Consider the following 25,254-nt stretch of genomic DNA (forward strand, 5'->3'; position numbering starts at 1 on the left):
GCAGCCCCCGCCTGCCCCAGCTAGAGAAAAGCCAAAGCACCAAAGACCCAGCACAGCCAAAAATAAATAATAAAATAAATTAATAAATTAAAAACAATCTATATCCAGGAACTCTTCATTGAAAAGTGAAAGTCGCTCGGTTGTGTTTGACTCTTTGTGACCCCATGGACCATACAGTCTATGGAATTCCCCAGGTCAGAATACGAGAGTGGGTAGCCTTTCCCTTCTCCAGAGGATCTTCCCAACCAAGAGGTCAAACCCAGGTCTCCCGCATTGCAGATGGATTCTTTACCAGTTGAGCCACAAGGGAAGCACTCTTCATTGAACTGCTCTGCAAAGACAGCAAAAAAGCCCAATACCCACCCATTCTCTCTCTCATCACTTACCCAGTGTACAAGGCACTGGGGCTGAGCAAAGGCCATGGTGGCAGCCCCTGCTGTGTGCTGAATAGCTGTGTGCAGTTGGAAGAGGATCTGAGCCCTGGGGCCTGTCTCTCCTTTGATCCCTAAGGATCATCTAACTCCAGAAGGTGACTGCATAGTGACCAGATACTCATAGTCTGAAAGGTGTCTGAGAATGGTGACCCCCCAAAGGAGGGATGGGCATTACTCCAATCAGAATCTCACAGTCAGCAGTGAGACTTCCTCTGGCTTGCTGGCAACCAAAAACTCCCCAGGATGGTTCTAATCTCAAATTGCCTGCCCATTACCCTTAAAAATGATTTGGTTATGCCAGAAGTTCCAATAATTTGGCTTCTGACTGAAACTTCTCATACCCAGAGGTACCATTCCCCTTTGTCAGCATGTCCCAATTTTCAGTTTAACGTTTGGGTGGACAGTGAGGATTTTCATAATCAGGAGCAGCTGCATATACCCAACTGTGGTCCTCCACACCCAGGAGCCAGAGCCCATCGCCACCTTCAGTGCTGACTCTTCTGTTCTACAAAACCACGGCAACTCTCTCCATGATCTGGGCCAGCAGGTCATTTCAGCCTGGGGAGGCTGGCAGGAAGAGGAATTTGACCAGAGCTCCCTAAAATGAAGCAGAGCTGTTTCCGAAGAGAGGAAGTTCCCGTCTCTAGAGTTGTCCGCTTATGATAGCACAAGAAATCTGAGCACAATTGGGTAGGAGGAGCAGCAGACCCTTCCAGCACCAGCTTTCTGGGAGTTGGTCCAAAGAGAGACAGGGGGGCCAGCTCCTCCCTCAGGCTGCTAACAGGCATGTGAATTGGTCGGCCTTCCTGAAGGAGGTCTGCCACATCCAGGGCTTCTGAGCTATGCATTTTATACTTGGTTCTGCTATACTTGCCCTGAAAATATAGATATGTTCTACCAGGATTAATATGGAAGGAGTTCAGAGCATCTCCCCCCAGAAAGTAGTTTGGCATACTGATTATTCTGAGTTAAGATTCACGAGAGACAGCAGGTGCAAGGAGGGCACTCTGACCTTCGTGTTTCTTCCTGAAAGGAGGAGATGTACTTCCCACATGAGAAGCACCCTCCCTGTACCAGGAGGAAGACATTCTCATCAAGAACAAGAAGCTGAGACAGACAGAATTCTCTACAAAGAGATCTTGTTAAAATAATTTTTATCTTCCTTTTACCTCCCCACACAGCTGAGTCATTTTTCCACAACTGCCTCTCCTGGTTCAATCTAATATAAAAGTAGGTCTCACTATTTCTGAGATCTTCATTTCCTTATGAGGGCTCCCAAGTGAAAGTTGCTCAGTCATGAGCGACTCTTTGTGACCCCATGGACTGTATAGCATTCTCTAGGCCAGAATACTGGAGTGGGTAGCCTTTCCCTGCTCCAGGGGATCTTCCCAACCCAGGGATCAAACCCAGGTCTCCTGCATTGCAGGCACATTCTTTACCAGCTGAGCCACAAGGGAAGCCCAAGAATACCGGAGTGGGTAGCCTATCCCTTCTCTAGCGGACCTTCCCAAACCAGGAATTGAACTGGGGTCTCCGGCATTGCAGGCGGATTCTTTACCAACTGAGCTATCAGGGAAGCCCTATAAGGGCTCCCAAGTCACATAAAATTTGTATATAAAATAAATATGTACGCCTTTCACCTGATAATCTGTCCTTGTTAATTTAATTTTCAGATCCAGCCAAGAGACCCCAAGAGGGTCAAGGAAAACTTTTTCTTTTCCTGCCTTGTTAAGGAACAATGTGAGCATAACAGGATGTACAGTTTTGTTTGTGAGAAACATACACTAACCCAGAACACCATGCCCAGCTGAGCTGAGCTGCACAGAAACCATGAGATGCACACTCCTCCGCTCCGCGTGTGTGATGAGTCACTCCGAAGCACATCTGGTGTTACAACTTCCTATCCAACTTCAGATAACCCTCCAGCCACCACTTCACAACAACTCACAAGCTGCAACTTTTCCAACACCTGCTTCCACAAGCAAATTTCAGGTCCTTTTCAAGATCAGGTGCCAAATTTTCATAGTATTTATATATCTCTTAAACATTTAACATTTGTAAAACTGTAATATCATTCTTAATGTGTCACTGACAAAACATTCGCTGCTGTGCCCCAACCCCAGCTTCCCCACAAGACCTGTGGTTTTTACTGTTCCATTTTGCAGAGTGTGGTTTTTAGGAATGCATATTCATGTTGTACTATGGAAGGACTATTTCCAGGGCTCTATGCTAAAGTAAGAGGTATGGGGCTAAAACAAAAAAGATTTTTTTAATATACTGAACATTTACTAAAGGATAATTAGTGAAATAAATGTCAACATAATCAATTAAATGTGATGTAAAATGTTCTCATTATTACCATATGTGGAAATGTCCATAATGTTTGAAAATAGGATATAAAACAGTACACAAAGCATAGTCTAGTCTAATTTATCTTGTCTACTTTTTTAATTTAGTTAGCTTTTAGCCATGCAGTTTGTGGTATCTTTAGTTCCCCAACCAGGGGTGGAACCCAGACCCTCAACAGTGAGAGTGCAGAGCCCTAACCACTGGACAGCCAGGGAACTCCCAGTCTAATTTACTTTTTTTTTTTTTTAATACTAGAATGAAATAAAACAAAAAACTATCAGGGTTTGTTCTCTGTGGGAATATAAATGATACTTATTTTCCTCTTTGTACTCTTCTGTATTTCCCAAATTTTCTATGATAACTATATATTATTTTTACAAAGCAGAAAACAGTTAATTCATCATTTGCTAAAAAAATTGAATTAGAGACTAGCAAATTGACCCACTCTCATCCTTTAAAATATTACATATTATAATCTTTGCAGAATTTTAAGAACAAGGCAATAAAAGGGAATTCTCTGGTGGCCCAGTGGGTAGGACTCCACACTTTCACCACAGTGGGGCACGGGTTTGATTTCATGGCTAGGGATCTCACATGCCTGTAAGGTACAGCCTAAAAAACTTAAAAAAATAATAAAATAACATAAGGCCATAAAGAAAATAGAATACTGAGAAAAATTTAATGTCCACCCTGAAGTGAAGTGAAGTTGCTCAGTCGTGTCTGACTCTTTGCGACCCCATGGACCGTAGCCTACCAGGCTTCTCCATCCATAGGATTTTCCAGGCAAGAGTACTGGAGTGGGTTGCCATTTCCTTCTTCAGGGATCTTCCCAACCCAGGGATTGAACCCAGGTCTCCTGCATTGCGGGCAGGCGCTTTAACCTCTGAGCCACCAGGGAAGCCCTAATGTCCACCCTACCTCCCCCTAAAAAGGTAACGAAGAACAAAGAAGCAGAAATGGAAATGACCACCAATATATAGCCTGAAGTTCAAGCACGAATAATTACATAAATGTAAATGATCGAAACACCCAATTAAATAGTACAGACTGTCAGAATGGATCAAAAAACAAGTCCCAACTACATTTGTTTATAAGAGACACATTTTAAAATATAGAACACAAATGAGTTAAAAGGGTAGCTTGGGGCTTCCCTAGAGGCTCAGTGGCAAAGAATCTACCTGCCAATGCAGGAGACATAGGTTCCATCCCTGGTCTGGGACGATCCCACATGCTGTGGAAGCAACTAAGCACATGAGCCGCAACTACTGAGCCTGTGCTCTAGAGCCCAGGAGCTGCAACTACTGAGGTCCGCGTGCCTAGAGTCCATGCTCCGCAACAAGAGAAGCGTGCAACTAGAGAGAAGCCCCTGCTCGGCACAACTACAGAAAAGCCCACGCAGCAGCAAAGATCCAGCATGACCAAAAATAAATAAATTAATTAGAAAAAAATGTGATTTAAAAAGGGAGTGGGGGTAGTATGGTCATCAAAGACGAAGATAAAGAGCATTTACCAGAGATAAAAAGGATCATTTTACAAAAGGATCAATTCCTTAAGGAGACATATCAATCCCAAATGTGTACATATACCTCAAAGAGTTTCAAAATACATTAAACAAAAACTGACATAACTAATGGGAGAAAGAGACAAAAATACAATCATGTTTGAAAAATGTAACACCCTTCTCCCAGTAATTGACAGAATTAGCCCCTCTCTCAGTAAGATAAGATGATGAACACAGCACTATACCAACCAACCTGAACACTATAGCCAATAGTAGATAAGTTCTACTATCTTTCTACATAAGAACTTATGTAGAAAATAAGTTCTTTTCAAAAGCACATAGAACATTCGCCAAGATGTATCACACTCTGTGATATTAAAAAGAAAAATACATACAGAGTATGTTCACTGATCACAAGAGTAAGAAAGTGAAAGTCGCTCAGGTCTGACTCTTTGCGACCCCATGGACTATACAGTCCATGGAATTCTCCAGGCCAGAAATACTGGAGTGGGTAGCCTATCCCTTCTCCAGGGCATCTTCCCAACCCAGGGATCGAACCGGGGTCTCCTACATTGCAGGTAGATTCTTTAGCAACTGAGCTATCAGGGAAGCCCGCCACAGGAGTAAACTAGAAATCAATAGCAAAAATACTTCGGGAAAATTCTCAAATATTTGTAAAATAACAACACACTTCCAAATAACTCAGAGATCAAAGTAGAAATCACAGGGGAAATTAGAAAATATTTTGAATTGAATGATAATGAAAATACAGCATATCCAAATGTGTGGGACATAAAATAACTTTAAATACTCATTTTAGAGGGAAAAAAAGATTCAAAATAAGGATCTAATTACCTTAAAATAGTCAATAAAATAACCTAAAATAAATAATAACAGATTAAGCTCAAAGTAAGTAAAAAGAAGGAAATAAAGAGCAGAAATCAATGAAACAGAAAACAAACAACAATTTAAAAAGTTTCTTTTACAACATTGATCAAATTGATAAACTCTTGGAGGCATTAAAAGAAAAAAGAACACAAATTACTAATATCAGGAATGTTATTTGGAATATGATACAAACCACTGACAGAGTCCTACCAAAGACTTGCATTTAGAAAATCCATTACATTAACCCCAATGGGGTTGAAAAATCAGCAAGGGATGGCATGATTGGGACTATACCTTGGTAGAAGGATCAACAAGCTGACTCCATGGGAAAATTAGCAGGCAAAAAAGAGACTAGGGGGGGAAAACCAGTTTACATGACACATGTTTCACCTTCCTGCCTCTAAATCAACGCCCTTAACCCTCTGGCCCTACTTGAGCGGCTGTCATTTGGTCAAGCCATGATGCGGTTAGTGCAGCACACACTGGGGTAGAGTTATTACACTAGTTCTTCCGAGCTTATGCTCCACATGGATAGTTATCTCATTCCGTCTCCATTCCCACCTTCTCCTATGGGTCTTCCGATATTGAAGAATCCGGACTATGAAACATTTCGCAGACTCCTTTGCTGCTCAGGACCTGACAATTAGCAACACTCACAATATTCGGAAGATGAAAATATGGTGGGGGCCACCCCCTGTTGCAAGGCCTGCCGCCAGGCAAGATTCTACGACAGGACAGGCAGTTGCAATAGACAGACATGGGGCTCCGCTGTTAAGCCACCCTCTGTGCGGGTGTCGAGAGGCAGTCGTGGTGATGGCAGCAGCCTGGGCTTCCAGGCTTTTGGATTACTGCTGCAGATGTGTGCTCTTAAAGCCAAGAGTTCAAAGGGTGGCCCCCTGACTCTTGCTCCTCTAGTTCTTTTATTTCTTAAACAGCTAATTACCTACATTAAATCCTCTTCTGCTTAAATTACTCAGAGTGGTCTCAGTTTTCTGCACTGAACCCTCACACACCTGCATCACCAGTTTACAGATGACAGAGTTTAATATTGACTTGTTTTCATCCCTTTTACAATCATATAAGGGATACAGAACACACAAATTTCCCCCATTTGATGAACAAAGAAACCAAGGCTCAGAAAACTTAAAAACTGGGAACAGTAGTGAGCCCCCCAACACTGGAGAGGTTCAAACACCCCAGATGTAACTTGGCAGAGGCATTTTTAAAAGATCTCTAAGCTTCAGATGGGGAATTAAAAGGGATGCCTTTCAAAGTCTCTTCCAAAAATTTCCAATTTCACAGTCTACCTCATCAATCATCATACAAACAGCCCAACCTGGATCTCTCCAGAACTAGACATGCCTCCCCAGAATTTTCCAAAGAAGAATAAAATCCCTGTAGATTAGATTCAATACACAAACAAGAAAAAAAAAAAACAAAAAAACAGAGGGGCCAGGGGAAAACAGTAGAGGGAGAAGGAAGCAGAGAAAAATCAAAGGGATGGGAGTCACCTCTACATTAAATTTTGGCAGCTTACTGGAAAACGTACAGTAAATAAGCTTCAGCATTCTGCAATTTGGAAAGAGGAAGTACCCAAGCCTCTTCAGGGCTGGTCTTTCCAATCTCAGGCTATATTTGGGTTTTCCCAGGTCAGAAGATGATTTTGAGAAGCTGAGAAATGCTAAGGATTCTCTTCTAGGAAAAGTGTTTAGAACACACACAGACATATGTGTGTGACCACAGGGCTATATGGAACCCCCAGAGCCCATTCTCAGGGACCCAACTCTCCACGTGCTCCCCTGGGTAGGCTCATCTCCCGCATCCCCCTGCTTGCTGCCTTCCCTTTCGCAAGCATAAAAGAAAAGAGGTGAGGTACACAAACCTCTATCAGATGTGCAGAAGGAATCTTATACTCAAGTTCATCCAGCATCAATTCACCAGTTGCTCCTAAGCATGAATGGCAGTCCGCTGATTTACATTATGCTAGGTACCCAATGAACATTTATCAATTGACATATAGCTTTAGGGGTTGTTAGCCTTTATTTAAAAGGGAAAAATAGCAAATGGAATAAGTCAACAATGTCCTAGGATTTGTAGGAATAACGCTATGAAAGCTGAAGAAAATTCATAATAACAGACTATCTTATTATAGAGAACAGTTTCATTACTATGGTTACAAAATACTGCCATTATTTCTGAGAACGCCACCGGAGGAGTTCAATGAGCAGGGAGACAGGAACAAAAGAATGAACTCTTCCCCAGTTTTGGTGAGCCACACACACTAAGGATCAGAACATTAGGCAACTCAGCCCTCGGGTAAATTACTGATATACAAAGCACTGGAAAATAAATCTCATAAAGACCTCACGGGCTTTGTTTCAAAGAGCAGTTGGCCAGTTTATAAAAAAATGATACTTAAACAAACATTAGCCTGATTTTCCATCTTTTCTAGTTATCTTTGCAAAAAGAAGATTTAAGGGGTTGTGTGTATGTGTTTTTCCTACTTTTGTTTTGACTAGACAGTTTTCATGAGGGGGAACATGCTGTCTAATCACTATATACTGTAACCTTACTTCAAACCCACAAATTGTTTCAAAGTTTATTCTGTGATAAAAACCTACCCTAAGTTTTTCCATAACAGCTGCTTTCTTTAAATATCAGCTCAACTTTAACCTCACAAGGCAAACTACACAAGAAAAGCCAAAAGTAAAGTCTTGTTTCCTTCAAAATTCAAACAGATGTTTTGTGTAATCAAAACAATCCACTGTTTGAATCTCCTGTATACACATTACACTGACTTCCAGGTTATGTTCTAAAATCTTTAAAACACTAACTAGAAAATAAGAGGATGTCCCCACTGGAAGTGTTTTAACATTCATTTTAATGAGGGTTGCAAAGGTTCACTTTGGACTACCTGAAAAACCTGATTGTTAAGGACAATCAAAGTGTTTTAGATGAGTACTTGATTCACATTGCTCTCAGCGCCCAATCTCAGCCATAAATCCAACTAACAGCAGCAATATGTAATGACAATTCACTTACAATGCTGCTTGACTTAGGACAAGGAAAGAAAACAAGATCTTTATCTATAATTACCATTATAATTAAAGACACAGAAAGCAGCTTAGTCAAAGGATAAAATGGAATTGTGTCCAATGGCTAGCTCTGCAGACATACCACATTATACAAGGACTTCCTTTTTAATGTCAAATTATCATAGATGAACAGGCCACATATCACTTGTCCTGCTCTCAAATACAAGTAGACGATGCCTTCCTTATTGCTCTGTCCTTTCTAAGGTTTCTACTTGGTGATTTACATGAAAACACCTGGGAAACTGAAAAGCTTCTGAGTCTCACATTTAACACACTTGCAGATACTATATATCTTTGGGAAATCTACAGGTGATATTGACAGAGAAAACAGAGGTGGGAAGCAAGCACTGGGCAAGATGTTTTTCCCTTTTACCTCATTAGCAGAGAGATGATTCGGAGGCTGCCTTCTACTCCCAACAGATCGGCCCAATCCCAGCAAAGTAAGCCCACTCAGACTTGCCTCAGCCCCTAAGCCATTTGTCAGCTCGCCAGGTCAGCTCTAAAGCTGCCCAAGAAAACAAATCTGAATGAGCAACTTTCACGTTGACTTTCCACCTACAACAGTGATCTTCTCTCTCTTTACTGTTTAAGGTCAGTGACAGACTTCTTTCCAACAAGTTGAACTTGGCTAACTACACAGAGACATCTCCAAACCACTCTTTCTGTATTAGCAACAGTTTAACTTCAGTCAAATCACCACCTTTCTCAGTAAGGTAGAGCAACTATATAGCCTTTTTACTGCATCTGGACTGCATTTTATGAAATGAATAGAAAAAAACTGCCAACACTAGTGATAAGCACAGGACTCAAACTTAATGCAACTAAAACAGAGTCCTTCACACAGCAAGAAAACAGGGATCCAAACAAGAAAAAGACCAAAGTTAAAGATGATGTTAAAAACAGCTGAACCAGGGGGCCTTCCTGGTGGTCCAGTGGTTAAGACTTCACCTTCCAATGCAGGGGGTGCAGGTTCGATCCCTAGTCAGGGAGCTAACATCCCACATGCCTCGCTGTGGCCAAAAAAACCAAAACATACACAACAGAAGCAATATGACAACAAATTCAACAAAGACTATTTAAAAAAAAAAAAAAGAGGAAGAAAATGGTTGTACCATATTGTCAATGGTATCTAAAAAGGGCAAAACTGGGATTTTCTTCATTATTTTTAGTCTTTTGGGAATTGAAACACCCATACATACACACTCCTATTAATACATAAGCCTATTGGCTGATTTTCACATATTTACATTTACTTAATACCTCTGGAAAATTTTCCATAGTTGAAGGTAGAGGACTACTACACTATTTTCTGGGTACAAGCATAAAAAGCGTGGCTGCAAATGAGTGGCTGGTGCATTTAAAAAACTGCCTTGGTCACCCCGTAATTCAGCAAAGAGTTGAATCAAACATAGTACCTACAATATAATCCCAACTCTGCAAAGTAAAATTATATGTTAAATCTGAGTCAAAATATCAAATACAGTTCTGTGTGAGGATATGTATTTCATAAATACCCCTCACTGTTCAAAAGAGCATCAGTTGTGAAAAGCATGAACTTTTGCACTTGGATCCCTTCCAAGTGTGGAAGCAACACGTGATATAATGTGGACCTAACATTTCCAATCACTGTAAACAAACAGCTGTAGAGAAAGAGAGTTGTGTGACCAAAAACACACAACAGGGGGTTCAGCTAGTCTACAGTACACGCTCGGTCTAGGAGGGGAGAGGAAGTGTACCCACGCAGTAACCAGGGAACAACTCCAGTGTATCAGACGACCATGTTCTAGGTGGTATGGACAGGTTTTGGGTGCAAGTTCTGAGGGAACTCGAAAAGTAAGGGAAAGGTCGTTTCTGAGGAAAAGGTTTTTTGAGCTTGGCCTTAAATGCAGAGATTTGGGTTTTACAGAGAAAAAGCAGAGACACCTCAGGGAAATCAGTACCTTTATCTGGTACGTAATTTACTCTTCAAAGAAGTCTTCTTGGATTGATTGTGTGTGTGCTCATCTGTTTTAAGCTACAATCTAGAGACGAAAAGATGCCCTGATAAGGAAGATCAACCAATTCCAGTTAACACTTATCAGAGGCCACCCTCTAAAACCTCCTGCGGGGACTTCATTACCTCTAACTCCCATGACCCCAGGTTTTGTTAACCAGCGGAATGATGAGAAGCGGTGAAAACTTTAAGAACTTTCAACACACAGCAACTCTGCCCAAACCCCTGCATGAAGACCTTGAGCAAACTTTAACAGGGCTTCTAGCCGCCTAAGGCTGCACTGCCTGGGATGACCCAGCTGCCTTCTGGGTCCTTGTGCAGAAAGGTTCAGGGCTGAGAAAAGAAATTTATACAGTTAAGATAAGCCCTGACTTCCCTTTCTTAAGAGCGTTATACAATTCTGAGTCCTTCCTCTGCTCCTGCGGACAGGAAGAGGCAGACACATTTCCTAACAAATGTGGAATGTCTTTCTCAAGGACTCAACCTCCTTTCCTTTAAAATGTAGTCCTCTGGAAAGATAGGGCCTAATCTCCCAGTCTCGGTGCAAGAACAGAATCTAACTTGCTAGCTAGGAGACCCTGCTGGCCTCATCCCCCCACCCATATGAACAAATATGTCTCACTTCCCTAACTCTGCTTGGGCCCCCACTCACTCCTCCCTTTAAAACTCCCAGGCACCTGTAAATCAGAATGCAGCTCAGCTCTCTGCATCAATGAGTGATTGCCAAATAAAATCTGTTGTCATTGCTTTAACTAATGTCCAACTTTATTTATCTTTGACAATGGGGAGTCCCTGCTTGACTTTTGACAATTAACATAACAGACGTTAGAAACAGACTTTGTTGGGGAAAATCTCAGGAATCAAGTAATATGATCTGGCTGGAAATACTTTGGCATTCCTGCCCTTACATGAACTGGTTACAAGGACAAAGTGAGTCTTCTGCCTGAGAGGGGCACCATGGGTTTGATCTATCCAAGAGGTCCTAGTCCTGGGCAAGTTCTTCTTTCTAAAAGGTTATCACATCTGCCACAGGTGAACAGGCAAGCTGCATGTTGGTTCACCAAGAAGGACAAAGAGCTGCAACTTCGAGAAGCCACAGGTCAGGCTGTGTACTTGTTCTGTGCCTGCCTGCCGATAACTATCTGCACCAGTGGCAGAATGTGGTCTGAGACTTACTGTCTTTATAACCACTGTGAGGAAGAAGCTAAACCTCGCCAAACTCCTGACAACTGCCAATAGCTACCAAGATAGCCACATAACAATGTATTTAACACTGCCTTAGGGTCACTATGAAAGTGAAAGTCACTCAGTCGTGTCCGACTCTTTGAGACCCCATGGACCATACAATCCATAGAATTCTCCAGGCCAGAATACTGGAGTGGGTAGCCTTTCCCTTCTCCAGGGCATCTTCCCAACCCAGGGATCGAACCCAGGTCTCCCACACTGCAGGCAGATTAAAGAAACCAGCTAAACCACAACGGAAGCCCAAGAATACTGGAGTGGGTAGCCTATCCCTTCTCCAGCAGATCTTCCTGACCCAGGAATCGAACTGGGCTCTCTCACATTGCAGGTGGATTTTTTATCAACTGAGCTATCAGGGAAGCATGATAGCTCTTTATCAACTGAGCTATTAGGGCCATTATGAGCAACAACAATCTGCAGCAGTTCCTCATGATTTATTCATATTGTATTTAGAATAATAAAGAATAGCAATCTCCCAGTTAAAAGGTCCGACTCGAGTCAGGTGGAGCAGTGTTGAAGGCCTGGCTCCAACACCACATAAACATCAGTCAAGCTAATCCATGTCTTGCACTTCAGTTGCCTCACCTGCAAAAGGACGTGCCTCGACCCCACAGGGTTCCTGTGAAGTGTGAGTGATATAATGTAAGTAAAAACAGCACACTTGTGGACATGAAATAAGCTTCCGCTATTGTTACTATTATCATTAATGCTTATACTAGCCTGGAGTAAAACCTGCCAAGCCTTACTCTCAAATTGCCCTGATAGCGGTTATCTAGATTTTCCAACTACATATTTCATCTCTGAAAGGGCGTCCTGTCATTTTTCAGTAGTGAGCCTACCTCACACTTCCAGCCCCAAGTACCCCTTAAGTTCCAAGACAGCAAGGATGCACTTTGTTCACTGACCAGAGGCCTTAGCACAGGACTGGGTACCCAGAAAAAAGGTGTAGAGTGACCACCCTCCTGTGATTTCTGCTTCCATTAGCATCCACTGGGGTTTCCCTGGTGGCTCAGATGGTAAAGAATCTGCCTACAATACAGGAGACATGGGTTTGATCCCTGGGTCAAGATGGTCCCCTGGAAAAGAGAATGGCTACCCACTCCAGTATTCTTGCCTGGAGAATTCCATGGAAGAGGAGCCTGGCGGGCTACCACCCATGGAGTCACAGAGTCAGACACGACGGAGCAACTAACACACTAGAAGCCAACAGCCCAAGCAAAACCTAAGTGTATCAGAGTCAAAGCAAAACTAAAATGACCTGGAAACAGTCCAGGTGCAACTGGGTAGTGGCCACCAAGATCTGTGGGATCCCTTACTCTGTACCAAATCCTGTACTAGAGACATTATTGCATGTAATCCTCCCAATAATCCTGGGAGATATTATCATACCCATTCAACAGCTGAGGTAAACTGAGGGTAAATAATACACACAGTTACATCAGCCCTCAGTGTCCAAATTTCCCAATTCAAACCCAGACCTGAGTCAAAGGCTATTTTCTGGGTTACACACTGTTTCAGTTAAGGTCCCCTGAATTTCCATCTCCAACCTCAAACTTCTCCCAACTTAAAAATCCAACTGATGACTGGCCATCTCTATTTAACTTCTAATAGGCATTTCAAATGTAGCAAAGACAGAAGAAAACAATGGGTTTTCCTTGCCAAATATCCTTCTTCCTCAATTCAGTGAGGCACTATCATCTATTCAGTTGCCCGGGTCACAAACAGAATCTCTTATTTCCACATCCCACTTCTAACCCATGCAAAAGTCCAGCTCTACCTCTGAAATATGCCCAGAAGCCAACACCATCCCACGGTCAGCACTACTACGCCCTAAATTAAGGGAGTGCACTCTCTCCTTGGCCTACAGTAACAGCAGACTGCCAGGATTCAAGTTCCACCAGGAAGGATTCTGGCTCACTGCAGAAGCCTAGAACACTGCTCACAGCCAGGAGGAGGAGGTTTAAAAGCATCACTGAATGAACGGTCCTGACTACTCTCACCTCCACACTAGTCCCTGACACACTCAACTCTTCATGGTGCCCAAAATCATCTTCTAAGTGTAAATCAAGCTCCAGTTCTCACCTGCTCAAAATCCCCCAACAACCTTTCCCTGTAAGAGAAATAAAACCCAAACTCCATCGGTGACCGACCCCACCTGGCCCTACCTGCCTCTTTACCTCATCTACGACACTCCAGCCTCCTGGACTCTTTCAACACCTCACTGTTCCTCGAACACCCTGGAAGGCTCGCTACCCAGACCCTCACATGGGTGCCTCTCCATCAGTCTCAATTCCAAGGGCATCGTCTCAGCAGACTTCCCCAAGAACCCTACAGAAGCTGCTTTGCCCACCAGGACCTGTTACAGTATCAGTATTGTTTACTGATTACAGTATATTATTGTTTCATTGCTCCAACGTTTATATAACGCCACCCTGTCCCTGCCCCAGCAGGACCAGTCACTGAGGGCAGAGATGATGTCTGTCTGGCTCACTGACTTATCTCCAGCTCTTAACACATAGTAGGTGCTGTGATATTGTGATATAATCAGGAATATTTATTTGGTCTTCTACTTGGGGATGGGAGGCCCAGAAGATTTGATATTGGCAGCTGAAGTGTGTGAGGAGCCAGACAGGGAGGAGGGTGGTGTTGTGGGATTAGGCCCCTAGCCTGGGGGGTATCTGACATTCAGGTAATGTCAGAATTAAACTGTATTGTTGTACATCCAGTTAATATCCGGGGAGTTGGGGAACTGATTGGTATGGAGTGGGGGGGAGGGGAGTCCGTACATTGATGTCAGAAGTGATGTAAGTAAAAATAATGCACATGTGCTTAAAACAGTTTAAGGATTTCTAGACTTAGATACTTTCTGACAGTGCTGTGTGTGTTTTTTTTTAAATGTGAACTTCACAGTTTCATTCATATGAAATAATATCATCATCACCCGCCTCCCAGCATTGAGACCCACCACAGTGAAGCCTCAAGTAGTCCCAAGAAAGCAGAAGTTAACTACCCTGTGATGAACAGCCAGGATTTGGTTCTTTCCAAAGTCCTGAGAGGGGGATTTTAGAAACAAGTCATAAAACCCTGCCAAAATATCAACCATACCAATAATTCTTTTACAAGACCCACTTGAGTACTGGCAATAATTTACCGAGCTCTAAATTACCCACTGGGAGCCACAGAAAGCCTCAAGGGGCTTTCAAGCGACTGGAGGACAGGTGCCTCGATACCGGTAACCTAATCACTATATAATGAGGGGTCACGTCAAAATGGAACTCCCTCAAAACAACCACAATGAACGATTTGCAAAGCCTTCTCGAGATCTGGAATATTCTGAACGCCGCCTTCTGAGGTCCACTTTGGTCTGCAGAGCCCTGAGAGGCGTTAAGTACCCTCTCTTGTCTCTGTGCCTGACTGAGGGCAAGTCATTCCACCTCAAGTTAAAAACCTCAATTTCCTCATCTCTGAAAAGACCAGCTTGAATGCGTGCCAAGGACAGTATTAGACCTCAAAAACCAAGCGATAACTTCACAGGGCCATGGAAAGAGGTCGGATTATCTACCAGTATACAGAAACCCACAGCTTAACCCCTGCATCGCTTACGGGCTGGCCTGATTGTACCAGCAAGCAGCGACAGCCGGGCTAGACTCACCGGAAAAAACGAACCATTAAAACTCTGTAAAGAAATGCTGATAATCAACAAGCCTGGGAAGGTGGGAGCGCAACGTCTGGCAGACTTTACCTACTTCTTCCTAACTCTGCAAGAAGGAATGAAAGCAGCGTTAAAGGTTGAAACCTACTACCAATTCTGCCCTGACGCACTGCCAACCGGTAGAAGAAGCCGATCCCAAGGGAGCACAGGTGTTTTAAGATCTCGGGAGTTTAATAGGCGAGAGTTACAAACAGGCTCGGGCAAGTTCATAGCTGAAAGGGGGATGAGAAGGCTCAAGGTTCCTACCCTGGCGGCGCGTTCGTGTCCAGCCAGGGTTGGTCGGGAAATTCAACAAGCAGGGCTGACTCTTCCCTGCGCCCAGACCTGAGCCCTGCGGTTTGGAAAGCAGGCTTCTCTGTTCTCGAATGAACAGAGCCAGAACTCTGGAGCCTTGGGAGATGTCAAGCGCAATCCGCCTGGGCCAAACGAGCCGAGTTTCGTTCAGGGCATGGGAGAGGAGTGGTTGCCCAAACCCACGTCTTCTCCTGGGTTCACGGGGCTGGCAGAGCCCGGTGGCCTACGGAGCTCGGCCCCACACACTCGTACCCTAGGGAGTAGGCGACACGCTCCAGAAACAGTTGGCACCTTCCGCCCGAACCCTGCCTGCCCCGCCCTAAGCCAAGTTCCTACCTAACGCCCAACGAGAAGACCTCGGGGTCGCCTCTCGAGCTGCCCCCCCCCGTGTGCCTCTGGTCCGCCCGCCGAGGCAAAGGGTTTCCCCGACAGCTGAGCGCCGCGCTCCGGCCCGGGGCACTCACCCAGGCGGCGCGGGGTCAGCCGCCCCACTTTCGGCGGCGGAGCCGGGGCGCACACCCGGGGAAGCCCGCGGTGCCTCGGGCTCCTGGCCAGGTCTCCACCGATCCGTCTCCCTCTGCTCACCTGGCCCGCACAGCACCGTGCTGACATAGCGGCGGCCGACCACCACCACCCGCGCGCTCGCCCGCTCGCAGCTTTCCTCCGGCACTCCTGGCTAGCTCCGGCCTCAAGCGTCCGTCCGCGGACCTCTCACGCCTCCACGCCGCGCAGCCCCAGCTGAGCTTGGGGGACCTAGGCCTGGGTGAAAACAGCCGCCGCGAAGCCCCGCCCCTCCGCTGCAGGCCCCGCCCAGCAGCCCCAGGCCCCGCCCCATCAGGCCGCCACCGCCCTCAGCCCCTCCCTGTTCCCGCCCCTTCCCGGGGCACCGCTTCCGAACCGGCTCTGCCCGCGCTCGCACTTCCGCTGGCGTCAGGCAGCAGGCCGTGGTCATCACTTCCCGGTGCGGCGCTGGACTGTGAAGTCCGACCGCCGACGGGCTGGCCCGGCACTAGCGCGCTCCTGCGCCGGCCTGGCCACTCTCGGTCTCCGGCCCTGAAGGGAGCAGCGCCCCCAGTCCGCGGCTCCGGTGGAAGAGCTGGTTGCTGACTCCAATAAAGCTCGGAGCCTTTAGTGAGCGATTCCGAGTGCCCTGCACTGAACCGGCGCGGTAGGGATGGCCGGGTGCTAGTCTGTGCTCGGCCTCGCGCCGAACTGGTGTATGCCCGGGATCCCTGTTGCAGAAGTCCCTTTATCTTCTTCATCTCCCAAGAAAATTTCTCAAACTTTGGTAAGATTCCCTCTGCCCAAGCTACGAATCCCTGGTCACTTAGCTGTCTTGGCACGTTACCATGGCACCTTAAGGAATCCAGGGAGAACCCTTTGTGTGCTTCCGTGTTTTCCAGTCTCTCCACCACCCACAGGAGAGCGCACCCTCGCCCAGGGACTTAGTTTGCATCCCTCCTTCCTCTCTGGCTTCCCAGGTGGCTCAGAGGTGATGAATCCACCTGCCAATGTAGGAGACACAGGGGGCACCGGTTCAGTCCCTGGGTGAAGGAAGACCCCCTGGAGGAGGAAATGGCAACCCACTCCAGTATTCTTGCCTGGAAAAATCCCATGAATAAAGCAGCCTGGCGGGCTGCAGTCCATGGGGTCACAAAGAGTCGGATGCCAATGAGCACGGATATTTGTTACATGCAGAAAGAGTTCTCTGTACCTAAATCTGCTCTCCTCATGGCCACTTCCCCAAGAAGAGGAATTTCTGTTAGTGCAAACTTTTTGCGCCAGATTCCTTTTATTCCTTAAAATAAGGATTATTCTCTATATTTTAAAAATGGGGCGACTGAAGCTCAGACAGTTTAAATAACTTGCCCAAAGTTTAACAGTAAAGCTGAAAAAGCAATACAGGGACTGGAATGCACGTGTCTGATCCCCTGGGGCATGACACGAATTCGTCCTTCGCCTTTGGCAAAGTAGTGTCTGTCTGCACTTGAGAAGATGGAAACTAAGAGAAAAGTCCATGGGAACCAATGCTTGGATTATGAGCAGCACAGACTCTTCTAGAATTGAGAGAGGCTTCCAGAGTGCCTTCACCTGTACAACCTTCTTGAGCAGTAGGAGACAAAGAAATTAGAAGTGACTAAAACTAACATGCACAGTTGAGATAACCTTGAGCAAGAGGATACAAAAAAGCCACAGACTACAAGTTTTTGAGGTGCTAGGAGCTAAAGCAGGATACTATGCATGATCCCTGTACACAGCCCACCAAAGGGGTGGACAGACATAGTAAGGTACCTGTGTGCGTGCTCAGTCGCTTCAGGCCTGTCCAACCCTGTGCACCCCTATGGACTGTAGCCCACGAAACTCCTCTGTCCATGGGATTCTCCAGGCGAGAACACTGGAGTGGGTCTCCATGCCCTTTGCCAGAGGATCTTCCCAATCCAGGGATTGAACCCACATCTCTTACATCCCCTGCATTGGCAGGCGGGTTCTTTACCACTAGTGCCACCTGGGAAGCCCGTAATAAGGTACCCCTTTTGCCAAACCCACTCCTCCATCCCTACTGTTACCCCAGTCAGGGACCCATGCAGCTTCCCTCCAAGAGCTCGCAAGGGTACCCGTTTCTTGCTTTTATTCCCTGCTGACGCAACTGTTGTTGTTCAGTCACCCAGCCGCGTCTGATTCTTTGCGACCCCATGGACTGCAGCACGCCAGGACCCCTGTCCCTCACTATCTCCCAAAGTTTGCCCAAGTTCATGTCCATTGGATTGGTGATGCCATCCAGCTGTCTCATCCTCTCACGCCATTTTCTCCTTCTACCCTTAAACTTTCCCAGCATTGGGGACTTTTCCAGTGAGTCAGCTGTTCGCATCAGATGACCAAAATACTGGAGCTTCAGCTTCAGCATCAGTCCTTTCAATTAGTATTCAGGGTTGATTTCCCTTAAGATTAACTGGTTTGATCTCCAAGGGACTTTCAGGAGTCTTCTCCAGCACCACAGTTCAAAGGCATCAATTCTTTGGTGCTCTGCCTTCTTTATGGTCCAGCTCTCCCAACCATACATGGCCACTGGGAAGACCATAGCCTAGATTATACGGACCTTGGTGGCCAGAGTAATGTCTCTGCTTTTCAACACACTATCTAGGTTTGTCTTAGCTTTTCTTCTAAGAAGCAAGCATCTTCTGATTCCATGGCTGCAGTCACCATCCACAGTGATTTTAGAGCCCAAGAAGAGGAAATATGTCACTACTTCCACCTTTTCCCCCGTTATTTGCCATGAAGTAATGGAGCCAGAAGCCATGTACTTAGTGTTTTTTTTAATATTTAGTTTTAAGCCAGCTCTTTCACTCTTCTCCTTCACCCTCATCAAGAGGCTCTTTATTCCTCTTTGCTTTCTGCCATTAGAGCAGTATCATCTGCATATCTGAGGTTCTTGATGTTTCTCAACCTTTATTGGGGTTGAAGCGGATTGGGGCTGGAGTTTCTTGCCTGAAATTCTCCTCTGGCTCCTTATCAATTTCTGTTGATTAAAAGGGTCCAAGGGTGGTGGTCAGTAACAGAATCTCCTAGAATCTCAGGTGCCAGCATTTAGAGGAAGAGAAATAATGGAGCAGGCCCTACTCAGAGCCATGGAAAGTAATGAGAAATGACTCCACCTAAATTTTTTTAAATAATATTTTAAACCAACAACAACAAAAAACAGCCTCAACAGTATCAGACTGATGCAGCCACCTGCTTGGTGGCTGTCTATGACTCATCAGAAGCCAAGGATCTCACTGAGACTGTCTAGTTAGGTTCACTGTTGTTTGGGATGGTCATTCTGGCCCCACTTCTCACCCTGGAAGACTACTTGGGTACCAGGAGTTTCTGTTCCCCTGGGAAGAGCCAGGCAGCTTCTGGGGAGGGGAAGGTGTGAAATCTACTTCAGTTTGAACCTGCTGGGGCTATGAAGTCTCACCTTTTAGGGAAACGAGCATACCACTGGGTTACAGGCAGAGCTGGTAGTAGGATCCAGGCCTCTTGAATCCTGAGCTTTTTTTTTTTTTTCAAATCTGTGTCAACTTGGAAGGATTCTATGATGATATTAACATCAGCTGGCAAAGAGACAACACAACTTAATGACCAGAGAATTTGTAGACTGTGCCCAAGGTACCTGAAAAACATACTGGAAGTCTGAGCTTCTGGAGTTATAAAGTTGTAAATTTCAGCTTCACCAAAAACTGGCTGGATGACCTCAGAGCCTCAGTTTTATCATCTGCAAAATGGGGACTAACCATGCATTAAATTAAATTAAATTGATAAAGAATCCACCTGCCAATGCAGGAGACGCAAGAGACGAGGGTACAATCCCTGGGTGGGGAAGATCCCCTGGAGTAGGAAACGGCAATCAACTCCAATAGTCTTCCTTGGGAAATCCCATAAACAGAGGAGCCTGTCCAGCTACAGTCCATGAGGTTGCAAATAGTTGGACATGACTGGTATTAATAAACCAGTTTAAAAATGTTAAATAATCTATGCAGGCTGATTCTTCCTCTCTGCTGGAAGATCTCAAAGGAATATGGCTACTGTCAACTGAAAGAAAAATACACAATGTAAAGTGAATTCAGTTGTATTCAGGGAGCTTACCATGAATCATAGCCCAGGAGATGCCCTGTCAGATAACACCAAATTGAGAAATTGGCTTCAGAGAGATAAGGGGAAAGCCAGGATAAATGTAAATAATAAATAAATAATAAATTTTTAGCTGGGGGAAAAACATGTGATCAAACATAAAAAGATAACTACTAATCTCAAGGTAATTATTTTAATACTTTTCTATGAATGGGAAGATGTAAGAAGCTGGGATTCTTGGAATTTTTTCGTAGATATGCTTCTTAATTATATAGGGGCCAGGATGTTTTACCTTAGAGATGCATCTTAACTATCTTTGGGGTAAGATGCAGAATGCTTCTTGGCTTTCTCCATCCTGAAGTCCCTTCTGGGTGCACTGTTGGTGGGGGACAGTGGCTAATGGCTTGATCTCTGTAGAAATGGACTGGCTGGCAACTCTTTATTTCTTCATGCCAAGTCTGACCTCCTTTCCTGGTTCTGAGGGTTTTGCAGTTACTATTTATGGTCTGGCTGGTAACATCCTTTGCATCTGTTGTCAGTCAAAAAGAATAGAGGTAATGTCAGCAGACATGACAGAAAACAGTGGCACCTTTATTTTATTTTAAGTACTCTGCAGGCCTTTTCAAGAGAGTTGTACAGTGTTCCTAACATGTAGGTAATTTTACAGTCTGTCCCGTTTGATGTGGATTTTCTCAGGAATAAGCAATAAAAGGCTTGTTTTAATAAGACTAGCTCTTGGCAGACCATGTGAAATATTCCCCCCATAAAAATGTTCCTAAATTAACTAAATTAGCTCCTTTTATACAGTTTAATTATACACGCATATATATATGACATACTATAAATAACAAGCTTATAATTTGCTTTTTTCTCCTTGGGAATTTGAAGGCTTTTTTTTTTTCCCCCCTTTTAGGAAGGAGAAGGCAATGTTGAGTGTAAAAACACTCACTGAACTGAAAACAATATTGATATACATGTTATTAAAGAAAAAAATAGTCATGCACTTGCTGTTTTTTAACTTTTGATTTTAGAAAACTTCATTACAAATTTTAATTTCCAGTTCAAGAATGGCTTAAAAGCCAACAAAATTAATTATTCTAATTCCCTAAAATTTTCTCAACTTTGTAAAGAAAACCTAGTAATGCATTCTATTGGTATTTAAATATAAAAGAAGAAATGTCTCCAATCTTCACTTATAAAGCTCTAAGGACCTCAATCTGATAGTGAAAGTTTAATTAATTTCAGTTACAGGTAAACAAGGAAGTATTCATTTAGACAAAACTATAAATTTTGCGACTCAGGCAAAAAACAATCCCAAGTGCTATAGTGTCCCCACCTCAGTCCTTATGGTGATTGCATTCTCCTTCATTTCTATTAAATTAAAATATGTACAATGGTTTTTGTTTGTTTGTGTTTTTTGCCACACCTCTTGGCTTGTGGGGTTTTAGTTCCCCATAAGGGGTCAAACCCAGGCCCTCAGCAGTGAGACTGCGAAGCACTAACCACTGAACTGCCAGGGGATGTCTATACAATGTTTTTTAAATGTTGAATATATTATAAAACATAAAAAGAAGTAGCATCTCTGTCACATCCTTCCTTTCAGTCCCCTCCCCAGAGGCAATCACTTTCAATTATTCAAGCGATTTTTCCTTATTACCTCCATATTTTTTAAACATTTATTTTATTTTTTTTTCCACACTGCACAGCATGTGGAATCTCAGTTTCCCCACCAGGATTGAACCCATGCCCTTTGCAGCGGAAGCAGAGTCTTACTTAACCATTGTGCTGCCAGAGAAGTCCTAACTCCATATTTTTAAATAATATTTTATGCTTTTATTTCCTGACCTGTTGACTATATTTGTTGTGTATTATCTTTTATGTTGCATGTGGGCTGAAAGCTTAGCCCATTGAGCACTTCTATCTGCTATCTTGTCAATATAATCACATCACATTTTTCATAAAATAATTAATGAAGTTAATTTCACATAATTTTATAAATTAATAGGAAATTAATATGTAGTTATGGGTAGTAAAAATTACTCATTGCATAGCCACAGAGTGTATAATAATAGCATTTCTTTCTTGTCTCTTTCTGTTTTTCATTCTCATTCCCCTTCCCTGGAGAGGCAGTATATTCTAGTGGTTACAGTTAGAGACTCTGGAGCCAGACCTTGGGATTAGACCTTTGCTTTTGTCACTTATTAGATCTGTGGTTTTAAGCAACTGATTTCATCTCCCTGTCCTTCAGTTTCTTCCTCTTTAAATGAGGAGGATTAATAAAAGTATACATATTAAAGTACTTAAATAGCATCCAGCATGTATTAGGTGTCTGAAGGTATGTTTGACTTGCATGCTTTTCTTGGTACCCAATCTTGACTTTTTTCCATTTGCCCATCTGATCTGTCATAATTCTTTTCTCCCAGATAATCAACAATATCAGGTAATCTATCAATTCCATTTTCCCCAAGAGCCCTTTCTTTCCCTAAGAGCTCTCCAAACTATTGCAACCTGGATCCCTCCAGGCTGCTACTGACGGTTGCCCTCCTGGCATTACCCTTGAGATGTGAAAACCAAGTTCTATTCATGGAGCCAAAGAATGAATTCTTCAAACTCGCAAACACACAGGCAAAGTTTATTTTAAAGGATAGAGATACAAACTTCTCAGCATAGACCCTGAGAGGGGTGAAGAGGCCCAAAAAGGAGGAGATAACAGCAGTTCTTATATCTTTACTAGTATTGATCTGTATATTTTTGGTTGGCTTGTGACTTTAATATATGTCATTTTTGACCAGTTTGAATGTTTCAATTGAATGTTGTCATGTTTATGGCTTTCTTTTGGTTCGCGGTTTCTCAGTTTCCGAGACATTGAGACGCCATCCCTCAACCCTGTCTCAAGACCCCAGACCATTATTTGGGAACCAGATGCATGTTCAAAAGGTAATGATTCATCTGCAGTTCTTCTCCTTGATATACTAGACAGCAGTTAAAGATTGTCTTGTCCTGGGTCTGAAAGTTTTATGACCCTCCAGACCTGCGAGGCATTCCTCTGAATGCCTAGAAACTGGAGCTTTGGGCTAACGGAGCGAAACATCTATATGAGGGAGTAAGTTGAAGTTAGAAAAAGACCGAGGCTCTCAACCCTACACTGACTACCTAACAATTTAATCACTTTACCTTGCCACTCTCTTCTTGGACATCTGGCCTTCTGGAGTCCTCTTTCTTGATTTATTCCCTTGCTTTGGTGAGCACATTAGCAGCCTTAGGACTCCAACCTCCCCACCCACCAACTTTCCTTAACCCTGTATTGACCTTCCTTGCCCTGCCCAACTTAAAATAAAAATTATTCAGCTTCTTTTTCAACTCTAATCACTCTGTTGTACCCTCATCCTACCTTTAGTTCTGTTACTTCCTGTCTCCTCAGTTTTCTCTCTTTCAAGCATTTTAAGTCTTTCCTTTCTATTGAATCATTCTCAAGCTACAAACATAGTCAGATTTTTCTTAAACAACAAGCAACCTCATTTTAACCCAGTACCACCCATTCCTCTTTTTTTTGTCAAAAACTTCTAGAAAACAAAGTTTGGTGCTTCACTCTCCTGAACCCTCTGGTGGGGCTTCTGTCCTTCCAGGCCACTGAAGCTGCAGCTTCTGAGGTCACTGGAGCCCCCAGTTTCTCCTCCTGTGTGCCTTAACATCTTAAAATCATTGTCTTTTTTTTATCTCTCCACTAATTCCCATTTAGAGGAGTTTTTAAAGAAAAGTGCTTTTATTTTTCCAAATTCAGGTAATGACAACAAATAAGCTAACCATATGTTACCTGGTCAAGATTTTTAGGGTAGATGCTTTGGGAAACGGAGGAAATCTTTTGTAATCATCCTGTTATTTTGTGCCTAGAGAAAACTAATGATTATTTTCAAGCCTCAAGTGGGTGCTTTAAAAGTTTTGCCTCAGTATTTTAAAGATTTTTACCTTTAATCCATGTCACATTATTAATTTGCTTGATAAGCCCTTTGAGTATAAATAATACAAAGGAAAATACCCCTGTGTAACACCCCAGGGAAAACAAATTCCAAGTTAATGAAGAGGGTAGAGCATTGTTCAACAGATTTCTCAGCGTTGCTCAACCCTTCTGGGAACAAATAAATATTTTTAAAGTTCTCTTGGACTAAGGGCCTAGTCTTCATATCAGTGGAAAAACTCTGAGAAACGGAGTATTCCTGCCTTTTCAGTAACTAAGGATATCATAGTCATTAGCGATGAGTCCCTGAGCCCTGTGGGCACTCTGGGAGGAGAAACATACATGGTAACTAGCAGCCAATAGGACTCCCTAAGGGGAGCTCTGGATGTGAAAAAACACAAGACACTGGCCCCAGGTAGGTGAGATGCATATGAAAGGGAAGGTTTCATTGTGCCCAGACTCTCGGCATCGTCCTGTATACAGAAAAGCACTAAATGCCTTAACTTGAGATGTCTGGTTTCCTTTAATTAACAACAGTCTTTTGATGTTCAGGCTACCGGCCCTTTGTTTCAAAACTTGTGTATAAGCTGGCCCCTCCCCTCACCTCCTCAGAACAGTTCTCTCAGGATTCCTTGAGATGCTGGTGTTCCGGGCTTGAAGTCCTAAAAATGCCCACCTAGTAAAACATAACTCTGAACTTTTAGGTTGTGATGATTTTTTAATTTGACAAATATGTATGTATATTCTTCACATATAAAATGTATATGTTCCCCACCCTACCCCACCATCACCGAGATGTGTAATATATACTCAGATTTGAGTTACATTAAGAAAATTCGGTGGAAGAGTATAGAGAGGCTTTGCCTTTCTAATTAAAATATGTAGCAGGGTTTGAGTAGATTTTTGAAAGTTTCCAGTTTCTTCTCTTAGAAATAAATATTCGGGTAAATCAGGCAAATAATCATTATAAAATCACTATTCAATCTTATTATTGTTGTGGAATCCGGAGCCGCAAAACACACCTCTGAGGACACTCAAGACAGTGGAGTACAGTTTATTACGCCAGCAGGTCCAAGGGGAATCCGTTCCCAAGAAGGACCCTGATGTTTCTGAGAGGCCCAGTTTTATACTCCGCACCACATGACTGGTTACAGGTTAGCAACCTCTTTGTTGTGTATGACTG

General features: G+C 43.7%; 1 protein-coding gene and 1 long non-coding RNA gene across 2 annotated transcripts in view; one reads left to right on the forward strand and one right to left on the reverse strand.

The window, feature by feature from the left end:
- Window positions 1-16,278, reverse strand: part of SERINC5 (serine incorporator 5) — a 103,175-nt gene extending 86,897 nt beyond the window's left edge. Inside the window, exon 1 of the mRNA XM_043470766.1 lies at window positions 16,094-16,278. Coding sequence (XP_043326701.1) covers window positions 16,094-16,120 — 27 coding nt within the window. The 5' untranslated portion in view covers window positions 16,121-16,278. The remainder of the gene's footprint in view (window positions 1-16,093) is intronic.
- A 157-nt stretch (window positions 16,279-16,435) lies between these two features.
- Window positions 16,436-25,254, forward strand: part of LOC122443024 — a 32,191-nt gene continuing 23,372 nt past the window's right edge. Inside the window, exons 1-2 of the long non-coding RNA XR_006269876.1 lie at window positions 16,436-16,796; window positions 22,971-23,053. This is a non-coding gene — a long non-coding RNA (uncharacterized LOC122443024). The remainder of the gene's footprint in view (window positions 16,797-22,970; window positions 23,054-25,254) is intronic.

This window comes from Cervus canadensis, chromosome 6, assembly GCF_019320065.1.
Source record: "Cervus canadensis isolate Bull #8, Minnesota chromosome 6, ASM1932006v1, whole genome shotgun sequence".
Classification (NCBI taxonomy): Eukaryota; Metazoa; Chordata; class Mammalia; order Artiodactyla; family Cervidae; genus Cervus; species Cervus canadensis.